This window comes from Heterodontus francisci, chromosome 28 (assembly GCF_036365525.1).
Source record: "Heterodontus francisci isolate sHetFra1 chromosome 28, sHetFra1.hap1, whole genome shotgun sequence".
Classification (NCBI taxonomy): domain Eukaryota; kingdom Metazoa; phylum Chordata; class Chondrichthyes; order Heterodontiformes; family Heterodontidae; genus Heterodontus; species Heterodontus francisci.
This window is the reverse complement of record NC_090398.1, coordinates 3,680,260-3,705,643: the sequence shown is the minus strand read 5'-3', so window position 1 is coordinate 3,705,643 and position 25,384 is coordinate 3,680,260. Positions and strand designations below refer to the sequence as shown.

Genomic DNA, 25,384 nt, shown 5'->3' with positions numbered 1-25,384 from the left:
TAATTGTACACACTGTGTCCCCACACTCTCACTCTCCATATTCCAGTTATTGTACACACTGTATCCCCACACTCTCACTCTCCATGTTCCAGTAATTGTACAGACTGTATCCCCACACTCACTCTCCCTGTTCCTGTAATTTTACACACTGTATCCCCACACTCTCACTCTCCCTGTTCCTGTAATTTTACACACTGTATCCCCACACTCTCACTCTCCATGTTCCAGTAATTGTACACACTGTGTCCCCACACTCTCACTCTCCATGTTCTAGTAATTGTACACATTGTGTCCTCACACGTTCACTCTCCATGTTCCAGTAATTGTACACATTGTGTCCTCACACGTTCACTCTCCATGTTCCAGTAATTGTACACACTGTATCCCCACACACTCACTCTCCATGTTCCAGTAATTGCACACATTGTGTCCTCACACGTTCACTCTCCATGTTCCAGTAATTGTACACATTGTGTCCTCACACGTTCACTCTCCATGTTTCAGTAAGTGTACGCACTGTGTCCCTCACACTCTCACTCTCCATATTCCAGTAATTGCACACACTGTGTCCTCACACTCTCACTCTCCATGTTCCAGTAATTGCACACACTGTGTCCTCACACTCTCACTCTCCATGTTCCAGTAATTGCACACACTGTGTCCTCACACTCTCACTCTCTGTTCCAGTAATTGTACACACTGTATCCCCACACTCTCACTCGTCATGTTCCAGTAATTGTACACATTGTGTCCTCACACTCTCACTCTCCATGTTCCAGTAATTGCACACACTGTGTCCTCACACTCTCACTCTCTGTTCCAGTAATTGTACACATTGTGTCCTCACACTCTCACTCTCCATGTTCCAGTAATTGCACACACTGTGTCCTCACACTCTCCATATTCCAGTAATTGCACACACTGTGTCCTCACACTCTCGCTCTCCATGTTCCAGTAATTGCACACACTGTGTCCTCACACTCTCACTCTCCATGTTCCAGTAATTGCACACACTGTGTCCTCACACTCTCACTCTCCATGTTCCAGTAATTGCACACACTGTGTCCTCACACTCTCACTCTCTGTTCCAGTAATTGTACACACTGTGTCCTCACACTCTCACTCTCCATGTTCCAGTAATTGTACACACTGTGTCCCTCACACTCTCACTCTCCATATTCCAGTAATTGCACACACTGTGTCCTCACACTCTCACTCTCCATATTCCAGTAATTGCACACACTGTGTCCTCACACTCTCACTCACCATGTTCCAGTAATTGTACACACTGTATCCCCACACTCTCACTCTCCATGTTCTAGTAACTGTACACACTGTGTCCCCACACTCACACTCTCCATGTTCCAGTAATTGTACACACTGTGTCCCCACACTCTCACTCTCCATGTTCCAGTAATTGCACACACTGTGTCCCTCACACTCTCACTCTCTGTTCCAGTAATTGTACACACTGTGTCCTCACACTCTCACTCTCCATGTTCCAGTAATTGCACACACTGTGTCCCTCACACTCTCACTCTCCATATTCCAGTAATTGCACACACTGTGTCCTCACACTCTCACTCTCCATGTTCCAGTAATTGCACACACTGTGTCCTCACACTCTCACTCTCCATATTCCAGTAATTGTACACACTGTATCCCCACACTCTCACTCTCCATGTTCCTGTAATTGTACACACTGTGTCCCCACACTCTCACTCTCCATGTTCCTGTAATTGTACACTGTGTCCCCACACTCTCACTCTCCATATTCCAGTAATTGTACACACTGTATCCCCACACTCTCACTCTCCATGTTCCAGTAATTGTACACACTGTGTCCCCACACTCTCACTCTCCATGTTCCTGTAATTGTACACACTGTGTCCCCACACTCTCACGCTCCATGTTCCAGTAATTGTACACACTGTGTCCCCACACTCTCACTCTCCATGTTCCAGTAATTGTACACACTGTATCCCCACTCTCACTCTCCATGTTCCAGTAATTGTACACACTGTGTCCCCACACTCTCACTCTCCATGTTCCTGTAATTGTACACACTGTATCCCTCACACTCTCACTCTCCATGTTCTAGTAACTGTACACACTGTGTCCCCACACTCACACTCTCCATGTTCCAGTAATTGTACACACTGTGTCCCCACACTCTCACTCTCCATGTTCCAGTAATTGTACACACTGTGTCCCCACACTCTCACTCTCCATGTTCCAGTAATTGTACACACTGTGTCCCCACACTCTCACTCTCCATGTTCCAGTAATTGTACACATTGTGTCATCACACTCTCACTCTCCATGTTCCGGTAATTGTACGCACTGTGTCCCTCACACTCTCACTCTCCATGTTCCGGTAATTGTACGCAGTGTCCCTCACACTCTCACTCTCCATATTCTAGAAATTTCACGCACTGTGTCCCCACACTCTCACTCTCCATATTCCAGTAATTGTACACACTGTGTCCCCACACTCTCACTCTCCATGTTCCAGTAATTGTACACACTGTGTCCCACACACTCTCACTCTCCATGTTCAGTAATTGTGCACACTGTGTCCCCACACTCTCACTCACCATGTTCCAGTAATTGTACACACTGTGTCCCGCACACTCTCACTCTCCATGTTCCAGTAATTGTACACACGGTGTCCCCACACTCTCAATCTCCATGTTCAGTAATTGTACTCACTGTGTCCCCACACTCTCACCCTCCCTGTTCCTGTAATTTTACACACTGTGTCCCCACACTCTCACTCTCCATGTTCCAGTAATTGTGCACAGTGTGTCCCTACACTCGCACTCCCAATGCTCCAGTAATTGTACACTCTGTGTCCTCACACACTCACTCTCCATGTTCCGGTAATTGTACACATTGTGTCCCCACACTCTCAGTCTCCATGTTCTAGTAATTGTACACATTGTGTCCTCACACGTTCACTCTCCATGTTCCAGTAATTGTACACTCTGTGTCCCCACACTCTCACTCTCCATATTCCAGTAATTGCACACACTGTGTCCTCACACTCTCGCTCTCCATGTTCCAGTAATTGCACACACTGTGTCCTCACACTCTCACTCTCCCTGTTCCAGTAATTGCACACACTGTGTCCTCACACTCTCACTCTCCATGTTCCAGTAATTGCACACACTGTGTCCTCACACTCTCACTCTCTGTTCCAGTAATTGTACACACTGTGTCCTCACACTCTCACTCTCCATGTTCCAGTAATTGCACACACTGTGTCCCTCACACTCTCACTCTCCATATTCCAGTAATTGCACACACTGTGTCCTCACACTCTCACTCTCCATATTCCAGTAATTGCACACACTGTGTCCTCACACTCTCACTCACCATGTTCCAGTAATTGTACACACTGTATCCCCACACTCTCACTCGTCATGTTCCAGTAATTGTACGCACTGTGTCCCTCACACTCTCACTCTCCATATTCCAGTAATTGCACACACTGTGTCCTCACACTCTCACTCTCCATGTTCCAGTAATTGCACACACTGTGTCCTCACACTCTCACTCTCCATATTCCAGTAATTGTACACACTGTATCCCCACACTCTCACTCTCCATGTTCCTGTAATTGTACACACTGTGTCCCCACACTCTCACTCTCCATGTTCCTGTAATTGTACACTGTGTCCCCACACTCTCACTCTCCATATTCCAGTAATTGTACACACTGTATCCCCACACTCTCACTCTCCATGTTCCAGTAATTGTACACACTGTGTCCCCACACTCTCACTCTCCATGTTCCTGTAATTGTACACACTGTGTCCCCACACTCTCACGCTCCATGTTCCAGTAATTGTACACACTGTGTCCCCACACTCTCACTCTCCATGTTCCAGTAATTGTACACACTGTATCCCCACTCTCACTCTCCATGTTCCAGTAATTGTACACACTGTGTCCCCACACTCTCACTCTCCATGTTCCTGTAATTGTACACACTGTATCCCTCACACTCTCACTCTCCATGTTCTAGTAACTGTACACACTGTGTCCCCACACTCTCACTCTCCATGTTCCAGTAATTGTACACACTGTGTCCCCACACTCTCACTCTCCATGTTCCAGTAATTGTACACACTGTGTCCCCACACTCTCACTCTCCATGTTCCAGTAATTGTACACACTGTGTCCCCACACTCTCACTCTCCATGTTCCAGTAATTGTACACATTGTGTCATCACACTCTCACTCTCCATGTTCCGGTAATTGTACGCACTGTGTCCCTCACACTCTCACTCTCCATGTTCCGGTAATTGTACGCAGTGTCCCTCACACTCTCACTCTCCATATTCTAGAAATTTCACGCACTGTGTCCCCACACTCTCACTCTCCATATTCCAGTAATTGTACACACTGTGTCCCCACACTCTCACTCTCCATGTTCCAGTAATTGTACACACTGTGTCCCACACACTCTCACTCTCCATGTTCAGTAATTGTGCACACTGTGTCCCCACACTCTCACTCACCATGTTCCAGTAATTGTACACACTGTGTCCCGCACACTCTCACTCTCCATGTTCCAGTAATTGTACACACGGTGTCCCCACACTCTCAATCTCCATGTTCAGTAATTGTACTCACTGTGTCCCCACACTCTCACCCTCCCTGTTCCTGTAATTTTACACACTGTGTCCCCACACTCTCACTCTCCATGTTCCAGTAATTGTGCACAGTGTGTCCCTACACTCGCACTCCCAATGCTCCAGTAATTGTACACTCTGTGTCCTCACACACTCACTCTCCATGTTCCGGTAATTGTACACATTGTGTCCCCACACTCTCAGTCTCCATGTTCTAGTAATTGTACACATTGTGTCCTCACACGTTCACTCTCCATGTTCCAGTAATTGTACACTCTGTGTCCCCACACTCTCACTCTCCATGTTCCAGTAATTGTAGTCACTGTGTCCCCACACTCGCACTCTCTCTGTTCCAGTAATTGTACACACTGTATCCCCACACACTCACTCTCCCTGTACCGGTAATTGTACGCACTGTGTCCCTCACACTCTCACTCTCCATATTCCAGTAATTGCACACACTGTGTCCTCACACTCTCACTCTCCATGTTCCAGTAATTGCACACACTGTGTCCTCACACTCTCAGTCTCCATGTTCCAGTAATTGTATACACTGTGTCCCCACACTCTCACTCATCATGTTCCAGTAATTGTACACACTGTGTCCCTGCACTCTCACTCTCCATATTCCAGTAATTGTACACACTGTGTCCCACTCACTCTCACTCTCCATGTTCTTGTAATTGTACACACTGTGTCCCGCACACTCTCACTTTCCTTGTTCCAGTAATTGTACCCACTGTGTCCCTCACACTCTCACTCTCCACATTCCGGTAATTGTACACACTGTCTCCCTCTTTAAACAGAATCACTGACAAAGAGACTCTCTCTTTAAACAGGATCACTGACAAAGAGACTCTCTCTTTAAACAGGATCACTCGCAGAGAGACTCCCTCTTTAAATAAAATATACAATATCTTAAGCATGAAAAGGCAATTAATTGACTCCTGCAAATAATTTACATTTGAGTCTTAGGATTGCCCATCAATCTAATTCATTTGCTTCATAGGTGAAGTGTCCCTGTGCTGAAGATATATGCCACTGGGTGGGAAGAAAAATGTCTCTGGATGTGACATCAATTACTGGAATATGGAGAGTGAGAGTGTGAGGGACACAGTTTGAACAATTACTGGAACACAGAAAGTGAGTGTCAGGGAGACAGTGTGTACAATTACTTGAACATCTCTGTCAGTGATCCTGTTTAAAGAGGACGTTTCTCTGTCAGTGATCCTGTTTAAAGAGAGTCTCTCTGTCAATGATCCTGCTTAAAGAGGGAGTCTATTTGTCAGTGATTCTATGACTCCCTCTTTAAACAGGATCACTGACAGAGTGACTCCCTCTTTACATCGGGGACCTGGGATGGAGGGTGCTGCACAGAGCAGTCCCGTGCAATAGGCTTTTAAGTAGGTTCACGGACTCCCAGGCCGCCTGTACTTTCTGCAGCCTGGACGAGTCCGTGTTCAACGTCTGTACGGAGTGTGCGAGGTTGCAGCCCCTCTTTGAGTATCTGAAGGGGCTGCTCAAGTTCTGGCTGCACTTCAGCCCCACGCTCCTGATCTTTGGGCACCCGGTGCAAAGGGGCTTGGGCCGGGAGGAGGATCTCCTCGTCGGTCTGCTCCTGGGCTTGGCCAAGGTGGCAATTCACAGGTCCAGGCTGCGGGCCATCGGGGGGGTCCGTCCTCCCCGATTGCCTGCCCCTCTTCCACGGTTACGTTCGCGCCTGGGTGTCCCTGGAGAAGGAGCATGCGGTGTCCGCCGGTACGCTTGAGGCCTTCCGCGACCGGTGGGCACCGCAGGGATTGGAGTGCATTGTCAACGCCGAGAATGGCATTTTAATTTGAGTTTTTTGTTTATTTATCTGTCTTTAATAAAGTTATTTTAAAAATATAAATATCTATATAAAGGGGGCCTGAGAAATAAAGGGCCCCTCGACATGAAAAAAAAAAATGGGGTTAGATACGGAGTAAAGCTCCCTCTGCACTGTCCCATCAAACACTCCCAGGGACAGGTACAGTACGGGGGTTAGATACAGAGTAAAGCTCCCTCTACACTGTCCTCATCAAACACTCCCAGGACAGGTACAGTACGGGGGTTAGATACTGAGTAAAGCTCCCGCTACACTGTCCCCATCAAACACTCCCAGGACAGGTACAGTACGGGGGTTAGATACTGAGTAAAGCTCCCTCTACACTGTCCCCATCAAACACTCCCAGGACAGGTACAGTACGGGGGTTAGATACAGAGTAAAGCTCCCTCTACACTGTCCCCATCACACACTCCCAGGACAGGTACAGTACGGGGGTTAGATACTGAGTAAAGCTCCCGCTACACTGTCCCCATCAAACACTCCCAGGACAGGTACAGCACGGGATTGGCTGGGCAATCTGGAGCACTTCCTGCCTGCAAAATACTGACACACACCCCGGGGACCCTCCTGTAAATACTGACACACTCCCTGGGGACCCCTGTAAATACCAACACAATCCCCAGGGACCCCCTGTAAATACTGACACACTCCCTGGGGTCCCCCTGTAAATACCGACACACTCCCCGGGGACCCTCCTGTAAATACTGACACACTCCCCGGGGACCCCCCGTAAATACAGACACACTCCCCCTGTGAATACTGACACTTTCCCCGGGGACCCCCCGTAAATACTGACACTCCCCCTGTGAATACTGACACACTCCCCGGGGACCCCCCGTAAATACAGACACACTCCCCCTGTGAATACTGACACACTCCCCGGGGAACCCCAGTAAATACTGACACACTCCCCCTGTGAATACTGACACACTTCCTGGGGACCCCCCAGTAAATACTGACACACTCCCCCTGTGAATACTGACACAATCCCCGGGGACCCCCCTGTAAATACTGACACACTCCCCCTGTGAATACTGACACAATCCCCGGGGACCCCCCAGTAAATACTGACACACTCCCCCTGTGAATACTGACACACCCCTCGGGGACCCCCCAGTAAATACTGACACACTCCCCCTGTGAATACTGACACACTCCCCGGGGACCCCCCAGTAAATACTGACACACTCCCCCTGTGAATACTGACACACTCCCCGGGGAACCCCAGTAAATACTGACACACTCTCCCTGTGAATACTGACACAATCCCCGGGGACCCCCCAGTAAATACTGACACACTCCCCCTGTGAATACTGACACAATCCCCGGGGACCCCCCAGTAAATACTGACACACTCCCCCTGTAAATACTGACACACTCCCCCTGTGAATACTGACACAATCCCCGGGGACCCCCCAGTAAATACTGACACACTCCCCCTGTAAATACTGACACACTCCCCCTGTGAATACTGACACAATCCCCGGGGACCCCCCCAGTAAATACTGACACACTCCCCCTGTGAATACTGACACACCCCTCGGGGACCCCCCCAGTAAATACTGACACACTCCCCCAGTAAATACTGACACACTCCCCCTGTGAATACTGACACACCCCTCGGGGACCCCCCCAGTAAATACTGACACACTCCCCCAGTAAATACTGACACACTCCCCCTGTGAATACTGACACAATCCCCGGGGACCCCCCTGTAAATACTGACACACACCCCAAATACCCTAACTAGTAACTAACTAGTATTCTCATATCCCTATTACTCATGTTTCATTGCACTAACCACTAATTGCACATTCCAGTTAAAGGACCTTATTGTCTCCCTATATTAAACTAACTAGTAATTCATATCAATCTTAAATTAACCATTAACCCAAACCACCAAACCGCAAATGGATTCACTGGACAGATATTTCCCAACTTCAAGGGAACCTGTTGAACTGGACAAGCTATTATGAAACGAATTCAATCTGATGTCCATGTTAAACTAAACAGTTACACAGGCAGTGTGTTCAACTATAAGAATTTTACTGGCAAGTTTATACGCTTCAGACAAGCAGTCCCGACACGGGAACGGATACAAGTTAAGAGAGTTCAGAACCCAATCCTGCCCATCATCTATAAATAAATCACACACACAGCCGAGCCCACACACGGCTTTGTGAGCTGTTCCAGCAGATCTTCATCCTGATGGTACCCTCACATCGCAGCTTCCACCGCTCCGCCCTCCCGGAAGGATTTGATTCTCTTCTCCATCTCTGGCCGGAAGTGTCGGATTAAACCCTGGAGCAGCGAGAGAAAACATCACCGTCAGGAGGAGGGAGCATGGAAAACTGCAGGGTAGAGAGAGAGAGGGGCGCGAGTGAGAGAGCAACAGAGGGGGCATGAGGGCGCGAGAGAGAGAGAGAGAGTACCACCTACCTATACTAGGGGCAATTTATAATGGCCAATTTACCTACCAACCTGCAAGTCTTTGGCATGGGGGAGGAAACCCACGCAGACACAGGGAGAACTTGCAAACTCCACACAGGCAGTACCCAGAATTGAACCCGGGTCGCTGGAGCTGTGAGGCTGCGGTGCTAACCACTGCGCCAGGGAGTCGGGACTCACGTCCCCAGTGGATGGGAGTTATACCTGTACGGGCCACGCACTGTCACATCTCGGGGAGTCGGGACTCACTTCCCCAGCGGATGGGAGTTATACCTGTACAGGCCACGCACTGTCACATCAGGGGGAGTCAGGACTCACTTCCCCAGTGGATGGGAGTTATACCTGTACGGGCCACGCTGCTCCATCACCCAGGGCGCAGATGGTGTGTCCTTCGATCTGCTTGCTGATCTCCCAGAGCATGTCAATCTCGGCTGGACGAGCATTTCCCTTCACAAAACGCCACATCATCTGGTTCATCCAGTCCACACCTGGAGGAGATAGAGAGGCGCAGAGGTCAGGATCGAGGGGTGCGAGGATGGGGGGGGGGGGGGGGGCTCCGAGGTGCCCACTACCCGGGCGGGGAGGAGGTGGGTCACGACCTGAATGAACACATGCCACTTTAGACCTTGTGCTGCGTTAGCTCATGTTACACTCTGCACGTGCTGAGACCCACACTCATCACAGGAAGATCCCAGGCATCATCCCCTCTGACAAGGCCACTCCTCAATGTGATACCTATTGAGGTATGGAACAGCCCCCTTCCACCTTGGAATGGGAACGTCCAAGCTCTCTGCACGTCACTCATCGACCTGTAGATCACAAGAGTACAAAAGCAAGCAAGTTTGTTCTTCAAACCCTTTAACTAAAGGTCCCAGATGGAGTAGTGTCTCCGTTCTGGTCACCACACGTAAGGAAGGATATCGAGGCCTTGGAGAGAGTGCTGAAGAGATTGACAATAATGGTCCCAGGGATGAGGGACTTCAGTTCATGTGGAGAGACTGGAGAAGCTGGGATTGTTCCTGCAGCAGAGAAGGTTCAGATGGGATTTAATCCGGACGTTCAGAATGTCGAGGGGGTTTCGATGGAGTAAATGAGAAACTGTTTCCAGTGGCAGGAGGGTCGGTAACCAGAGGGGCACAGATTTAAGATAACAGGTAAAAGAACCAGAGGAGGTGGTGAGGGGACATTTTTTACTACATTGAAAGTACCAGTAAATCACTGTTTCACCTGAAAGGAGTGTTTGGAGCCTGGGATAGTGAGGAGAGAGGAGGTAAATGGACAGGTATTACACCTCCTGCGATTGCAGGGGAAGGTGCCATGGGACGGGGATGAGGTGGTGGGGGTAATGGAAGAGTGGACCAGGGCGTCACAGAGGGAACGATCCCTTCGGAATGCTGACAGGGGAAAGGAGGGGAAGATCCGTTTGGTAGTGGCATCACGCTGGAGGTGGCGGAAATGGCAGAGGATGATCCTTTGGATATGGAGGCTGATGGGGTAGAAAGTGAGGACACGGGGAACTCTGTCACGGTTCTGGGAGGGAGGGGAAGGGGTGAGGGTAGAGGTGTGGGAAATGGGCCGGTCATGGTTGAGGGCCCTGTCAACCACAGTGGGGGGGAATCCTCGGTTGAGGAAAAAGGAAGACATATCAGAAGCACCGTCATGGAAGGTAGCATCATCAGAGCAGATGCGTCAGAGACGGAGAAACTGGGAGAATGGAATGGAGTCCTTACAGGAGGTAGGGTGTGAAGAAGTGTTGTCCAGGTAGCTGTGGGAGTCGGTGGGCTTATAATGGATATTAGTAGACAACCTATCACCAGAGATGGAGATAGAGAAGGCGAGGAAGGGAAGGGAAGTGTCAGAGATGGACCATGTAAAGGTGAGAGAAGGGTGGAAATTAGAAGCAAAGTTTTCCAGTTCGGGGCGGGAGCAGGAAACGGCACCGATACAGTCATCAATGTACTGGAAAAAGAGATGGGGGAGGGGGCCTGAGTAGGACTGGAACAAGGAATGTTTGACATATCCCACAAAAAGACAGGTGCAATGGGAAGACAGGTGGCAGATGAAGTTCAATGCAGAGAAATGTGAAGGGATTCATTCTGGTAGGAAGAACATGGAGAGACAATATAAAATAAAGGGTGAAATTCTAAAGGGGGTGCAGGAGCAGAGGAACCTGTGTGTATTTGTACATAAGTCATTGAAGGTGGCAGGACAGGTTGAAAGAGAAGTTAATAAAGCATACAGTATCCTGGGCTTTATTAATAGGGACATAGAGTAAAAAGGAAGTTATGTTGAACTTGTATCAGACACTAGTTCGGCCTCAACTGGAGTATTGTGTCGGGTTCTGGGCTCCGCACTTTAGGAAGGATGTGAGGGCGTTAGAGAGGGTGCAGAAAAGATTCACGATAATGGTTCCAGGGATGAGGGATTTCAGTCAATGTGGAGAGACTGGAGAAGCTGGGATTGTTCTCCTTGGAGAAGAGGAAGTTGAGAGGAGATCTGATCGAGGTGTTCAAAATCATGAGGGTTCCGGACAGAGTAGATAGAGAGAAACTGTTCCCACTGGGGGATGGATCGAAAACCAGAGGACACTGACTTAAGGTGATTGGTGAGAGAAGCAGAGGTGACACGAGGAAAAATATTTTCCCGCAGTGAGTGTTTCTGACCTGGAATGTACTGCCTGAGAGTGTGGTGAAGGCAGATTCAATTGAGGCTTTCAAAAGGCAATTGGAGAATTATCTGGAGAGGAAGAATGTGCAGGGCGATGGGGAGAAGGCAGGGGAGTGGCACTATTCCTTCGGAGATCCAGCACAGATAGGATGGGCCGAATGGCCTCCTTCTGTGCTGCAACCATTGTGATTCGGTGAACTCACCCTCCCGACAAGGCGTACACTGTCCACAGCTTTCGTGTTTGTAAAACTCCAGCAAACGTGCGATGCAGCGAATAACGTCCGACTAGAGAGAGCAGAGGGTCAAAGGTTACAGTCTGAGGAGTGATGAATCGAACAGTCCCAGCACGGGGGTTAGATACAGAGTAAAGCTCCCTCCACACCGTCCCCCATCAAACACTCCCAGGACAGGTACAGCACGGGGGTTAGATACAGAGTAAAGCTCCCTCCACACTGTCCCCCATCAAACACTCCCAGGACAGGTACAGTACAGGGGTTAGATACAGAGTAAAGCTCCCTCCACACTGTCCCCCATCAAACACTCCCAGGACAGGAACAGTACGGGGGTTAGATACAGAATAAAGCTCCCTCTACACTGTCTCCATCAAACACTCCCAGGACAGGAACAGTACGGGGGTTAGATACAGAGTAAAGCTCCCTCTACACTGTCCCCATCAAACACTCCCAGGACAGGAACAGTACGGGGGTTAGATACAGAATAAAGCTCCCTCTACACTGTCCCCATCAAACACTCCCAGGACAGGTAGAGTACGGGGTTAGATACAGAGTAAGAATCACAGGACACTACCGATTTATCCATCACAATGACGGCTGCTGTCCCTAAAGCAGTCTGAGCCTGGACGAGGGCGTCAAAGTCCATCATCACGTCTTCGCAAACGGATTTTGGGATTATAGGGGTGGAGGAGCCGCCTGGAATGACTCCCAGGAGATTGTCCCAACCTCCGGTAACACCACCTGCCATGGAAAGAGAACATGCACGTGAGGGGCAGATTTCAAACCTCAAGAAACGTCCGGGCTCCCATCCCGGCTTAGTACATGGGAACGGGAGCCGAGCGGTCACGTCACGGTCTATTAATCCGGAGACCCGGACTAACGGTCCCCAGACCTGTATTCAAATCCCGCCACGGCAGCTGGTGGAATTTGAAATTCAGTTCAGTAAATAGTGTTGACCGTGAAACTACTGGACTACTGTTAAAACAAGCCTGGGCCATGAACGCCCTTTCAGGAAGGAAATCTGCCAAGCTTGCCCGGTCTGGCCTGCGTGTGACTCCAGGTCCACAGCAATGTGGTTCAGGAACATGGGAAATGGGAGAAGGGGGAGGCCGTTCGGCCCCTCGAGCCGGCTCCGCCATTCAATAAAATCATGGCTGATCTGTTTGTGTTTCGAATTCCACTCCCGGTGTGGTCTTGCCAATGCCCTGTAGAATTGCAGTATGATGTCTTAACTCTTCGACTCCAATCCCTCGGTAACAAAAGCTAACATACCACAAGCGCGTACACGGAGCAGAAACATCATCCGGCCGAGCGCCAAGGTCGGTCACCCGATCTGACCGGGTTGCGGGAGGTCAGAGGTCACCCCCCCCCCCCCACCCCCCAACCCCCCCACAGGCACAGCTCGGCCTAGCGGACAGGGCAGCCTGCACCCTCACCTACCGGCGTGCCTCTCAATGAGCTCTTTCAGGGGGATGGACATCTCCTCCTCCACGGTGCAGGGGTTGTTGACGTGGCCCGAGATGTTGAAGAGCTTTGTGCCGGAATTACGCTCCCGCCCGAAACTGTGGAACCAGGCGCCGCCGCGCCGGCAGATGGCGGGGGAGACGGCCACCGTCTCCACGTTAGCGACCGTTGTCGGGCAGCCAAACAGGCCTGGGAAGGCGGGGGGGGGGGGGGGGGAAAAAAAGAGAAAAAGAGTTAGAGGGTCAAAGGTCGCAGGACAGCAAGGAAGGACAACTCGTCATCTCACACATCTCCTACCTCCCTCCCTCTCCTCGCATTCCTACACTTGCCCTTCATCCCTTCCCCTCTACCCCCCGTCCATCCCTCTACAGCCCTCGCTCCCTCTGCTCTCCACTCTTCCCCCCTCCCCCCACTCTGCCATCCCTGCCCTCCGTTCCTCTCTGTCTCTACCCTCCTACCCACTCCCTCACTTCTGTCCTCCCTGCCCCAGCCTGATCCTCTCCACACCTGCTACCCCCTTCCCTCTCCACCAGCTCCCCCTCCATCTCCTCCCCCTTCCCGCCCTCCAGCCCTTTACCGCCCTCCCTCCCCCCCACCATGTTCCCAGGCAAGCTTACCCACGTCAGCAGGGAAGGGGGGCTTCAGGCGGGGCTTGCCTTGTTTTCCCTCCAGTGACTCGATCAGGGCCGTCTCCTCCCCACAGATATACGCCCCGGCTCCTCGGAACACAAACACATCAAAGTCATATCCGGACCCACAGGCGTTCTTCCCAATCAGGCCTGCCTCGTACGCCTCCTTTATCGCCACCTGCCATCAAGCCGGGAGAGAGACAAGGGTCAGAAAGTCTTCCCTTTCACCCTTGAAGGGCAGGGGTCAATACCTAGCCCACAGACTCAATTAACTCTGCTCCAATCACTACGACAACTCTTTATAGTTTTATAATTTAAACATAAACTCATTCAAATCTCTTAGCCTGCTCTGTTCTAGAGGGATCATCAACTATTGGCACTTATATACTGCCTTTAACATAGTAAACCCTCCCAAGGCACTTGACCGAAGCATTCTCAAACAAAACTACACACTAAGCCGAAAAAGGAGATATTCGGACATGTGACCAAAAGATTGGTTAAAGAACGTCTTAAAGGAGGAGAGGGGGAGGCGGAGAGGTTTAGGGAGGGAATTCCAGAGCTTAGGGCCTGGGCAGCTGAAGACACGGCCGCCAATGGTGGAGGAGACGGGAACCGGGGGATGGGTAAGAGGCCGGAATTGAGGGAGCGCAAAGATCTCGGTGGGTTGTTGGAGCTGGAGAAGGTTACAGAAATAGGGAGGGGCGTAGGGGCTGGAGGAGATTACACAGATAGGGAGTGCGTGGGAAGTTACAGACACGGGGAGGGGGGGGTGCGAGGCAGCCATGGAGGGATCCGAACTGTGGGATTAGATTGTTAAAATCGAGACAGACTGGGAGTCAGTGTTCAGTGAGCAGGTGGGAGTGGGGTCTAGTAAGGGGGTGATGGGTGAATGGGACTCGGTGCCAGGTAGGACACGGGGATGTCGGAGGCGGCCAGGGTCACTGTACTAGGCCTGACTGACCTGTACATTTGAAGCTTCATTGTAAAACTCGCCCCTGATGTAGATATAGGCAGCCTGAGCACCCATTGAACGTCCTGCAATCAGGCAGCCCTCAATCAGCTTGTGGGGATCGTGCCTCATGATCTCGCGATCCTTGCATGTTCCTGGCTCTCCCTCGTCAGCATTGACCACCAGATACTTGGGCCTGAACAGGGCAGGGAGCAGAGAGACAGAGGTCAGTCAACCGATGTACACGGATCCCAGGCTCCAATCCCGGCCGGGGCGGAGATCATCCTGACAGAGCAGGCCCTCCACCCCACTCAATACCCAGTGTCACAGGATCAAACACTCCCAGGACAGGTACAGCACGGGGTTAGATACAGAGTAAAGCTCCCTCTACACTGTCCCCATCAAACACTCCCCAGGACAGGTACAGCACGGGGTTAGATACAGAGTAAAGCTCCCTCTACACTGTCACCATCAAACACTCCCCAGGACAGGTACAGCATGGGGTTAGATACAGAGTAAAGCTCCCTCTACACTGTCACCATCAAACACTCCCCAGGACAGATACAGCATGAGGTTGGCTGCTGTCTAATTGGAGTGTTGACTGCTGATTGCAGCAACGAGCCTCAGCTGACAGTGCTGGTGGCAGGTGGAGGTTGCTGAGGTGGAGAGAGGAGCTACACTGAGCAAAGGAAAGCTTCAACAACAATCACTACCACAGCAAAGAGAGAGACATTTTTTTGTTGGAAACAAGGCTTTGTCTGCAGGTGGGTGCTGAACACCAGTAATTTCCTTTGCTTTGGACTGTTGGGGGAGGAACAAGTGGCTGGAACAACAAGGGATGGGGCTGCCAATTCAACAGGAATCTGTGTTGCTGCAAAAGCACACAGGGAAGCTCCCTCCCCACCCCAATTGCGCAGCCTGGATCAGATGAAGCTGCCTGGCTAAAGAGACAGAAGGGGATAGATTGTGCCTGGGCAGCTTCAGCTGACCCAGGTGAAGACGCCTCCCCCAACCAGAAGACCAAGCGTGCTGGGAAAGACTGTTTTAAGTGTGCTGTGTGCACCACCTCCGGAAAAGAAAGTCATCCCTTACAGCCTGTCTTTCCCTCTTCTCTATACCATCAGCCTCTCCCCTAACCTGTTGTTTGTTTGTCTTTTATAGATAATCAATATTTCCTATGAATCTTTTAAGTTATTCGGTTTGCAAGCCGACAATTTGGGGTGGGTTTAGCTCTTTGACCCATGGCAAGCCCTTCATCACCGGTGGTGGGGCCCTCTACTACCTATGCAGCTGCAGCCTCTGTGGCTGCCCACGCAACCCCGTCACCCTTTAAGTTGATAGCATCCAGCCATGGGGTGAAGAGCTATCCCCACTCCAACAGGCCTGTGAGACTGTCGGCCCCTCGGCCATTGTTGCAGCCTCAAAGATGTACGGGAAGGCTGTGTTCTTTCTGAAGACCGAGCGGGCCGTGTCCCTGGCCCTGAATAAATGGCTCATTGTGGGGGGGGGGGGGATTACCTGCCTATGGACGCACTGGGGGCCACTGCTCAGCTTTCAAACGTCCCGCTCTTGATTCCCAGGGAGCTCCTCCTCCCCCACCTGCACCACCTGGGTGATGTGAGGTCAGGGATCACCCCAATCCCGCTCGGTCTTCGGGAGCACAGCCCCCCGACAGGTCTACTCCTTCCGCCGTCAGCTATTTATATAGCTGGCGTGGGAGGTGGTCTTGGAGGGCCATTTCAATGTAGAGTTCCAGGGGACGGCCTACCGCATCTTCTGGACCTCGGATGGGGTGGGGTGCCATATCTGCAAGGGGGTGGGGCACGTTCGTAAGAACTGCCCCAACCTCCCAGCCGCCAACTCCACCTCGGCAGCCCAGGGTGACGCCACTGCACCTCCTCCCACTCCCCCCCACACATCCTCCAGACACCGCTCAGTCAGTTCCGGAGGCTGTGGTTGTCACAGCCTCCAGAAGGGAAGGGGGTGCCCGTCTGGGTGGAATGAAGGCGTGGGGGGAAAAAAAACACCGAGAGGCGTGTCCCCTGGACACCATGACACAACCTGAGCCTGAGCTCAGCCCAAGGCCTATTCGCAGGGAATCCACCTGTCCCAGGGCTGGGCTCAGGCCCAGAGTAACTCAAAAACAAAAGGAGGGTGCGGAAGCCTCTGATGACATGGAGGTCTCTGAGCCTCCGTGCCCATCTGGGACAAAGAGGAGAAGGCACCCCTCCACAGAGGTAACACAGTGCCCTGAGGTGCAGGGCCCATCTGTTGGAGGGGAGCTGTCTCCTGTTTCAGGTCCCCAGGTTCCCCCTACCATCATCACCATCAAGTCTGTAAAGCCTGAGCAGGAGCTCCATCCCCCTCAAAATGGAGGGGAGGGGGAGACCCCTGTACATGTGGAGTCCTACTTGTGGTGGGCGAGGTTTCCCATTCTGTCACTGGGTCGGGTGCCCTGAGTGAAGGGGAGGGCGAGGCCCCAAAGGGTCAGCCCTCCCAGCCAAAATCCACCACCAACCAGGAGGCACCCGACCCGGTTATAATTATTGAAAATTTTGCCCCATCTGCTGGGCCTCTGGGTGCTGGCGGAGCAGGAGATGGCCTCCTCTCTCCGCCTCCGGTCTCGGCTCCAGTTGGATTTCCGGAGTCGGGAACTTCCAACTCCCCTGGACCACTCATTGGCCTGGGCACGGAGTTGGAGGGGGGGGGGATCCTGGGCTGCTGGTGTCCATAGGCTCCAGTTCCATCCTGGAACCCAGAGAGAACTCCTCCGCCATCGATCCTGGGGGTGGGATCGTGACGGAGGCGGGACCAACTGGCGTGGCCGGGACATCCGCCCCACAGTGTATGTTGGATGAGTCGGCTGCTGGCAGTGACGATCCGGAGGAGGATGGGGACTCGGTGTGAGGCACTGAAGACGATCATGATTCCATCGCCAGTGAGGTGGCGGAGTCCTTTAGCCACGCCTCTCTGAGGAGGTTGCCTGTCATTTACCGGGATCTATTCCGAGTCTGGAACATGGTCGCCTCCAGTCAGGGCGCTCCCCTGCCGGTGGAGGAGAGCGCCTCGGCTGCTCGGGCAGCCGAAGCCGGGGACAGGGTGGAGGAGTAGCCGAAGCCCCTGGGACGCCCCTCACTGCGGGTGGCGAGGGGGCTCGGGAGTGCGGAGCGACCCCGGCCGAGCTGACCACCGCTCGGCTGGAAATGCTCATCGGACCCAGGCTCCGAAACCCTCCTCGGGAGCCGGTCCCGCACAACCCGAGCCACCTCTCGGAAATGCCCTCCGTGCCATTCCAATCGGCGTGAAGGGGTTTCCTGTACGGGCTGCTCCTGCACACTCTCCACTTCCTCGCCCTCGTCAGCTGGCCGGACGTGCCCTGGCGGTCCGCGTTGCCATCTGGCGGCGAGGGGAAACCCCGATGGAGGTCTGTCTACGCGGGAGTCTTCCCCCTTTACATCGGGGACCTGGGGTGGAGGGTGCTGCACAGAGCAGTCCCGTGCAATAGACTTTTAAGTAGGTTCACGGACTCCCAGGCCGTCTGTACTTTCTGCAGCCTGGACGAGTCCGTGTTCCACGTATATACGGAGTGTGCGAGGTTGCAGCCCCTCTGAGAGTATCTGAAGGGGCTGCTCCTCAAGTTCTGGCTGCACTTCAGCCCCACGCTCCTGATCTTTGGGCACCCGGTGTGGAGGGGCTTGGGCCGGGAGGAGGATCTCCTCGTCGGTCTGCTCCTGGGCCTGGCCAAGGTGGCAATTCACAGGTCCAGGTTGCGGGCCGTCGGGGGGTCCGTCCTCCCCGACTGCCTGCCCCTCTTCCGTGGTTACGTTCGTGCCCGGGTATCCCTGGAGGAGCATGTGATGTCCGCCGGTACGCTTGAGGCCTTCCGTGACCGGTGGGCACCGCAAGGACTGGAGTGCATTGCCGATGCCGAAAATGGCATTTTAATTTGAGTTTTTGGTTTATTTATCTGTTTCAATAAAGTTATATTAAAAATATAAATACGTATATAAAGGGGGCCTGAGAAATAAAGGCTCCCTCGACATCAAATATATCAAAGGGGCCTGGGGTATAAAGGCCACCTGAAAAAAGGGAAAAAAAACAAGAAAAAATAATAAATGGGGTTAGATACAGAATAAAGCTCCCTCGAAGAATTGTGCCCTCACTTTATACCCAGTGTGAACAGTGAGCATTCTTGGGTGACCCCCTCCGAGACGGGTACATACCTGCCGTCAGACGGTTTGTTCATGAAGCCCCACTTCATTCCTGTGGGGAATCCGGCTCCTCCCCTCCCCCGCAGGCCTGACGTCTTCACCTCTCCCAGGATCCAGTCCACCCCCTTCAGCAGAATTTCCTTGGTCTTGTACCAGTCGCCACGCCTCTGTGCTCCCTTCAGCCTGGATGGAGAGAGAGGCAGGAAGGAGTTACACATGGCAGGCAATTCGGAGGGGGTGAGGACAGAGAACTGCAGCTGCCTGAACCCAGAGTGTCCCAAGGAGCAGGGTGAGAAAGGGAGCGTCCCATTAACCCATCGACCCCGACCCCTCGGCCGGGGAGCCTCGGCCGGGGAGCCTCGGCCGGGGAGCCTCCCCATCGACCCCGCCCCCTCGGCCGGGGAGCCTCCCCATCGACCCCGCCCCCTCAGTCGGGGAGCCTCCCTATCGACCTCGCCCCCTCGGCCGGGGAGCACCCCCCCCCCCCACCCCCACATCAACCCCGCCCCCTCGGCCGGGCAACCTCCCCATCGACCTCGCCCGGGCAGCACCCCCCCCTCCCACCCCATCGACCCCGCCCCCTCGGCTGGGGAGCCCCCCCACTATTTGTGCCCAGCGGCTGCCAGCGTGTCTCACCTCCAGTCATGCCGTCCGTACAGGTTGGTGAAGATTCGGTCTTCATCTTTGAGAGGTCCGTACTTCGTCTTGGCGGGTGGAGCGTCCTGCGAGAAACAAGGTTGCACAGACATTATCAGGATCCCAGGTCACTGGCGGACCCCTCCCTCTGCTCCCACCCAATCCCTCCAATTACAGAGGGAGAGGGGGTAAAAGAGAGTGACAGAGGGAGAGCGAGCGAGCCATGGGGACGAGCCGATGCCTCCAGCAGGCGAATATCCCGCCGCAGCACAAACAATTTGGGCATCCCTCAGTCGTGCGGGCGCACCCCAACCTCGTTAAACTCGGAAACGAGGTGAGGGAGGGAATCGAGGCCTTGTGGAGGCCGGGCTTACCTGCTGAGGTGGTGAGGAGGTATACCGGACGAGGGAGAGGGCAGCTCCCTGTGCGGAGATGGGCCCTCGGAGCCCGCTGCCCAGGATCTGCCTAACAGCCAGCATCGAGACCCCTAACAAGGAGGGAGAGAGACAGACAGGCAGTGATTGAACAGAAAATCAAACTAACAGTCAATTCAACCTCATTCATTCTGAAGACCCTCTGCTGCTATAAAAGGTTCTGAGATCCCCTCTAACACTGTACAAGTGCTTTATCTATACAAAAATTCAGTAATTAAATATACACATTTATCATTTAACCTATGTGATCCAAAAGACTGAATCATAAACAGGTGACAACACAGAAGGAGACCATTCAGCCCCTCCTCGAGTCTGTTATGCAGGAACAGTCCATTCAGGCCCCTCGAGCCTGTTTCATAAGAAGCAGCTTCGAGTCTGTGATGTAAGCGGAGGAGTAGGACACCGAATTGTGTCTGTCGGACCCAGCTACGCACAGGCTCGCTGCCGCGTGTCCTCTATTACAAAGGTATTCCATTGGCTGCTCAGTCCTCCTCTGTTCTGCTGCACCAACCATCATGAGAATACTACCCCTCCCTCCGCAGCCTGAGCGGCGGCCAAATCCCCTCCGCGCCGAGCGGCGGGATAATACCCCCCACCCTGAGCAGCAGGATAATACACCACACACCGAGCAGCAGGATAATACACCACACACCGAGCAGCAGGATAATACACCACACACCCTGAGCAGCAGGCTAATACCTCCACACCCTGAGCAGCAGGATAATACCTCCCACCTTGAGCAGCAGGATAATACCTCCCACCCTGAGCAGCAGGATAATACCTCCCACCCTGAGCAGCAGGATAATACCTCCCACCCTGAGCAGCAGGATAATACCTCCCACCCTGAGCAGCAGGATAATACCTCCCACCCTGAGCAGCAGGATAATACCTCCACACCCTGAGCAGCAGGATAATACCTCCCACCCTGAGCAGCAGGATAATACCTCCCACCCTGAGCAGCAGGATAATACCTCCCACCCTGAGCAGCAGGATAACACCTCCCACCCTGAGCAGCAGGATAATACCTCCCACCCTGAGCAGCAGGATAATACCTCCCACCCTGAGCAGCAGGATAATGCCTCCCACCCTGAGCAGCAGGATAATACCCCCCACCCCAAGCAGCAGGATAATACCTCCACACCCCGAGCAGCAGGATAATACCCCCCACCCTGAGCAGCAGGATAATACCTCCCACCCTGAGCAGCAGGATAATACCTCCCACCCTGAGCAGCAGGATAATACCCCCCACCCTGAGCAGCAGGATAATACCCCCCACCCTGAGCAGCAGGATAATACCTCACACACCCTGAGCAGCAGGATAATACACCACACACCCTGAGCAGCAGGATAATACACCACACACCCTGAGCAATAGGATAATACCTCCACACCCTGAGCAGCAGGATAATACCTCCACACCCTGAGCAGCAGGATAATACCTCCCACCCTGAGCAGCAGGATAATATCTCCCACCCTGAGCAGCAGGATAATACCTCCCACCCTGAGCAGCAGGATAATACCTCCCACCCTGAGCAGCAGGATAATACCTCCCACCCCGAGCAGCAGGATAATACCTCCCACCCCGAGCAGCAGGATAATACCCCCCACCCCGAGCAGCAGGATAATACCTCCACACCCCGAGCAGCAGGATAATACCCCCCACCCCGAGCAGCAGGATAATATCTCCCACCCTGAGCAGCAGGATAATACCTCCCACCCTGAGCAGCAGGATAATACCCCCCACCCTGAGCAGCAGGATAATACCCCCCACCCTGAGCAGCAGGATAATACCTCACACACCCTGAGCAGCAGGATAATACACCACACACCCTGAGCAGCAGGATAATACACCACACACCATGAGCAGCAGGATAATACACCACACACCCTGAGCAGCAGGATAATACCTCCACACCCTGAGCAGCAGGATAATACCTCCCACCCTGAGCAGCAGGATAATACGCCACACACCCTGAGCAGCAGGATAATACACCACACACCCTGAGCAGCAGGATAATAGCTCCACACCCTGAGCAGCAGGATAATACCTCCCACCCTGAGCAGCAGGATAATACGCCACACACCCTGAGCAGCAGGATAATACCTCACACACCCTGAGCAGCAGGATAATACGCCACACACCCTGAGCAGCAGGATAATACACCACACACCCTGAGCAGCAGGATAATACACCACACACCCTGAGCAGCAGGATAATACACCACACACCCTGAGCAGCAGGATAATACCGCCACACCCTGAGCAGCAGGATAATACCCCACACACCCTGAGCAGCAGGATAATACCCCACACACCCTGAACAGCAGGATAATACCCCGCACCCCGAGCAGCAGGATAATACCCTCACCCTAAGCAGCAGGATTATACCCTCACCCTAAGCAGCAGGATAATACCCCACACACCGAGCAGTAGGATAATGCCTCCACACCCTGAGCAGCAGGGTAATACCTCCACACCCTGAGCAGCAGGATAATACCTCCACACCCTGAGCAGCAGGATAATACCTCCACACCCTGAGCAGCAGGATAATACCTCCACACCCTGAGCAGCAGGATAATACCTCCACACCCTGAGCAGCAGGATAATACCCCCCACACCCTGAGCAGCAGGATAATACCTCCACACCCTGAGCAGCAGGATAATACCCCAAAACACCGAGCAGAATAATCCCCCCACCCACCAAGCAGCAGAATAATACCCCCATAGCGTGAGCGGCAGGATAATAACACCCACCCCCCCCCCACCCTGAACAGCAGGAGAATACCTCCCACACCCTGAGCAGCAGATAATACCTCCCACACCCTGAGCAGCAGGATAATACCCCCACACCCTGAGCAGCAGGATAATACCCCTCACACCCTGAGCAGCAGGATAATACCTCCACACCGAGCAGCAAATACCACCCACACCCTGAGCAGCAGGATAATACCTCCACACCCTGAGCAGCAGAATAATACCTCCACACCCTGAGCAGCAGGATAATACCCCCCACACCCTGAGCAGCAGGATAATACCCCCCACACCCTGAGCAGCAGGATAATACCCCCCACACCCTGAGCAGCAGGATAATACCCCCCACACCCTGAGCAGCAGGATAATACCCCCCACACCCTGAGCAGCAGAATAATACCCCCACTCCGAGCAGCAGAATAATACCCCCACTCCCTGAGCAGCAGAATAATACCCCCACTCCCTGAGCAGCAGAATAATAACCCCACTCCCTGAGCAGCAGAATAATACCCCCACTCCCTGAGCAGCAGAATAATACCCCCACTCCCTGAGCAGCAGAATAATACCCCCACTCCCTGAGCAGCAGAATAATACCCCCACTCCCTGAGCAGCAGAATAATACCCCCACTCCGAGCAGCAGAATAATACCCCCACTCCCTGAGCAGCAGAATACCCCCACTCCGAGCAGAATAACACCCCCACTCCCCGAGCAGCAGAATAACACCCCCACTCCCCGAGCAGCAGAATAACACCCCCACTCCCCGAGCAGCAGAATAACACCCCCAACCCTGAGCAGCAGAATAATACCCCTAACCCTGAGCAGCAGAATAATACCCCCTACTCCCTGAGCAGCAGAATAACACCCCCAACCCTGAGCAGCAGAATAATACCCCCTACTCCCTGAGCAGCACAATAATACCCCCACTCCCTGAGCAGCAGAATAACACCCCCAACCCTGAGCAGCAAAATAATACCCCTAACCCCGAGCAGCAGAATAACACCCCCAACCCTGAGCAGCAGAATAATACCCCCTACTCCCTGAGCAGCAGAATAATACCCCCACTCCCTGAGCAGCAGAATAACACCCCCGACCCTGAGCAGCAAAATAATACCCCTGACCCCGAGCAGCAGAATAACACCCCCAACCCTGAGCAGCAGAATAATACCCCCTACTCCCTGAGCAGCAGAATAATACCCCCACTCCCTGAGCAGCAGAATAACACCCCCTACTCCCTGAGCAGCAGAATAATACCCCCTACTCCCTGAGCAGCAGAATAATACCCCCTACTCCCTGAGCAGCAGAATAATACCCCCTACTCCCTGAGCAGCAGAATAATACCCCCACTCCCTCAGTAGCAGAATAACACCCCCAACCCTGAGCAGCAGAATAATACTTGTCCACCTCCCCCTCTTGAATTCTTCCATTTGCTCTTTTACTCTTTCCCAGCCTCTCACCTTCAATCTCACCTCTCCCAAAACAACTTCCCGCAGCCGCAAGCCTTCCTCAAGACCTCACCCGGAAGTATTCCTCAGAACCAGACTTCCACCCCAGCCCGCGCATGCGTTCAGCAGCGCAGCCCTCTGCTCCCCGCCATCTTTGATAGGAGCAGAGGCAGCGCAGACCGTCCCCGGGAAGCGCGGGAGGAAAGGAGCGGCCATGTTTGTTCGGGGCGGATACCATCCGGGTAACAGACAGCCGCCATGCTTGTTTGAGGCGGCAGGCCGCACGGGGACAGCAGCAATGGAAGGCGGGATGCGCCATCTTTGTTGCGGGCAGCGACGACGGCCTGTGTGCGGGCAGCCGCTATTTTCGTTCAGGACACAAATAAAATAACCGTCGGTACGATCCGACCCCTTGAATGGATATGAGGCGAAAGAGTAGCAGCAGGAGCGGCTTGCTGCTCTTCACATCGCCGTCTCGCTACACGCCCCGCCCACCGACAGCAACCCCGCGCAAACGCCGTGTTTCGGCGCCGCCATATTTGTTACTGGCGGACGTTCCCGCTCTGTGACATTTTGGGCACTGCCATCTTTGCTCAAGGCACTAAAGGGTTCCAGTGGGGGTTCCTCTCAACAAATTGCTTAAGCAACCCCCTCCCCCCACCCTCTCACTATGCTCATCTCCAGCCCCTCTCCCTATCTCTGTAACCTCCTCCAGCCCCTACACCCCTCCCTATCTCTGTAACCTCCTCCAGCCCCTCTCTCTATCTCTGTAACCTCCTCCAGCCCCTACACACCTCCCTATCTCTGTAACCTCCTCCAGCCCCTACACCCTCCCTATCTCTGTAACCTCCTCCAGCCCCTACACCCCTCCCTATCTCTGTAACCTCCTCCAGCCCCTACACACCTCCCTATCTCTGTAACCTCCTCCAGCCCCTACACACCTCCCTATCTCTGTAACCTCCTCCAGCCCCTACACCCTCCCTATCTCTGTAACCTCCTCCAGCCCCTACAC

The 25,384-nt window shown here is 53.1% G+C and overlaps 1 protein-coding gene across 2 annotated transcripts; it reads right to left on the bottom strand.

Annotated features, from left to right (window-relative positions):
• Nucleotides 1–8,532: 8,532 nt before the first annotated feature.
• On the bottom strand, nucleotides 8,533–24,478 carry ndufv1 (NADH:ubiquinone oxidoreductase core subunit V1). Of its 2 annotated transcripts, none has more exons than XM_068059825.1 (11): nucleotides 24,385–24,478; nucleotides 20,119–20,231; nucleotides 19,745–19,830; nucleotides 19,121–19,291; nucleotides 14,910–15,093; nucleotides 13,937–14,126; nucleotides 13,296–13,508; nucleotides 12,430–12,596; nucleotides 11,826–11,907; nucleotides 9,298–9,443; nucleotides 8,533–8,808 (listed from the first exon to the last, which is right to left on the bottom strand). In XM_068059825.1, the coding sequence occupies exons 2-11, from the start codon at nucleotides 20,221–20,223 to the stop codon at nucleotides 8,725–8,727; spliced, it is 1,428 nt and encodes a 475-aa protein (XP_067915926.1). In that variant the 5' UTR covers nucleotides 20,224–20,231; nucleotides 24,385–24,478; the 3' UTR covers nucleotides 8,533–8,724. The 2 variants fall into 2 exon arrangements, with proteins under 2 accessions (XP_067915926.1, XP_067915927.1); XM_068059826.1 differs by having other exon boundaries at nucleotides 24,397–24,468.
• Nucleotides 24,479–25,384: the final 906 nt, after the last annotated feature.

Bases quoted from the DNA above. Each gene is read 5' to 3' on its own strand.
- ndufv1 (XM_068059825.1), bottom strand. From the start codon at position 20,223: ATGCTGGCTGTTAGGCAGATCCTGGGCAGCGGGCTCCGAGGGCCCATC. The intron at 14,127-14,909 runs GTCAGTCAGGCC...GCTTGATGGCAG, and splicing joins ATGAAGCTTCAAATGTACAG to GTGGCGATAAAGGAGGCGTA. The intron at 11,908-12,429 runs GTAGTGTCCTGT...TGCTCTCTCTAG, and splicing joins TCATTGTGATGGATAAATCG to TCGGACGTTATTCGCTGCAT.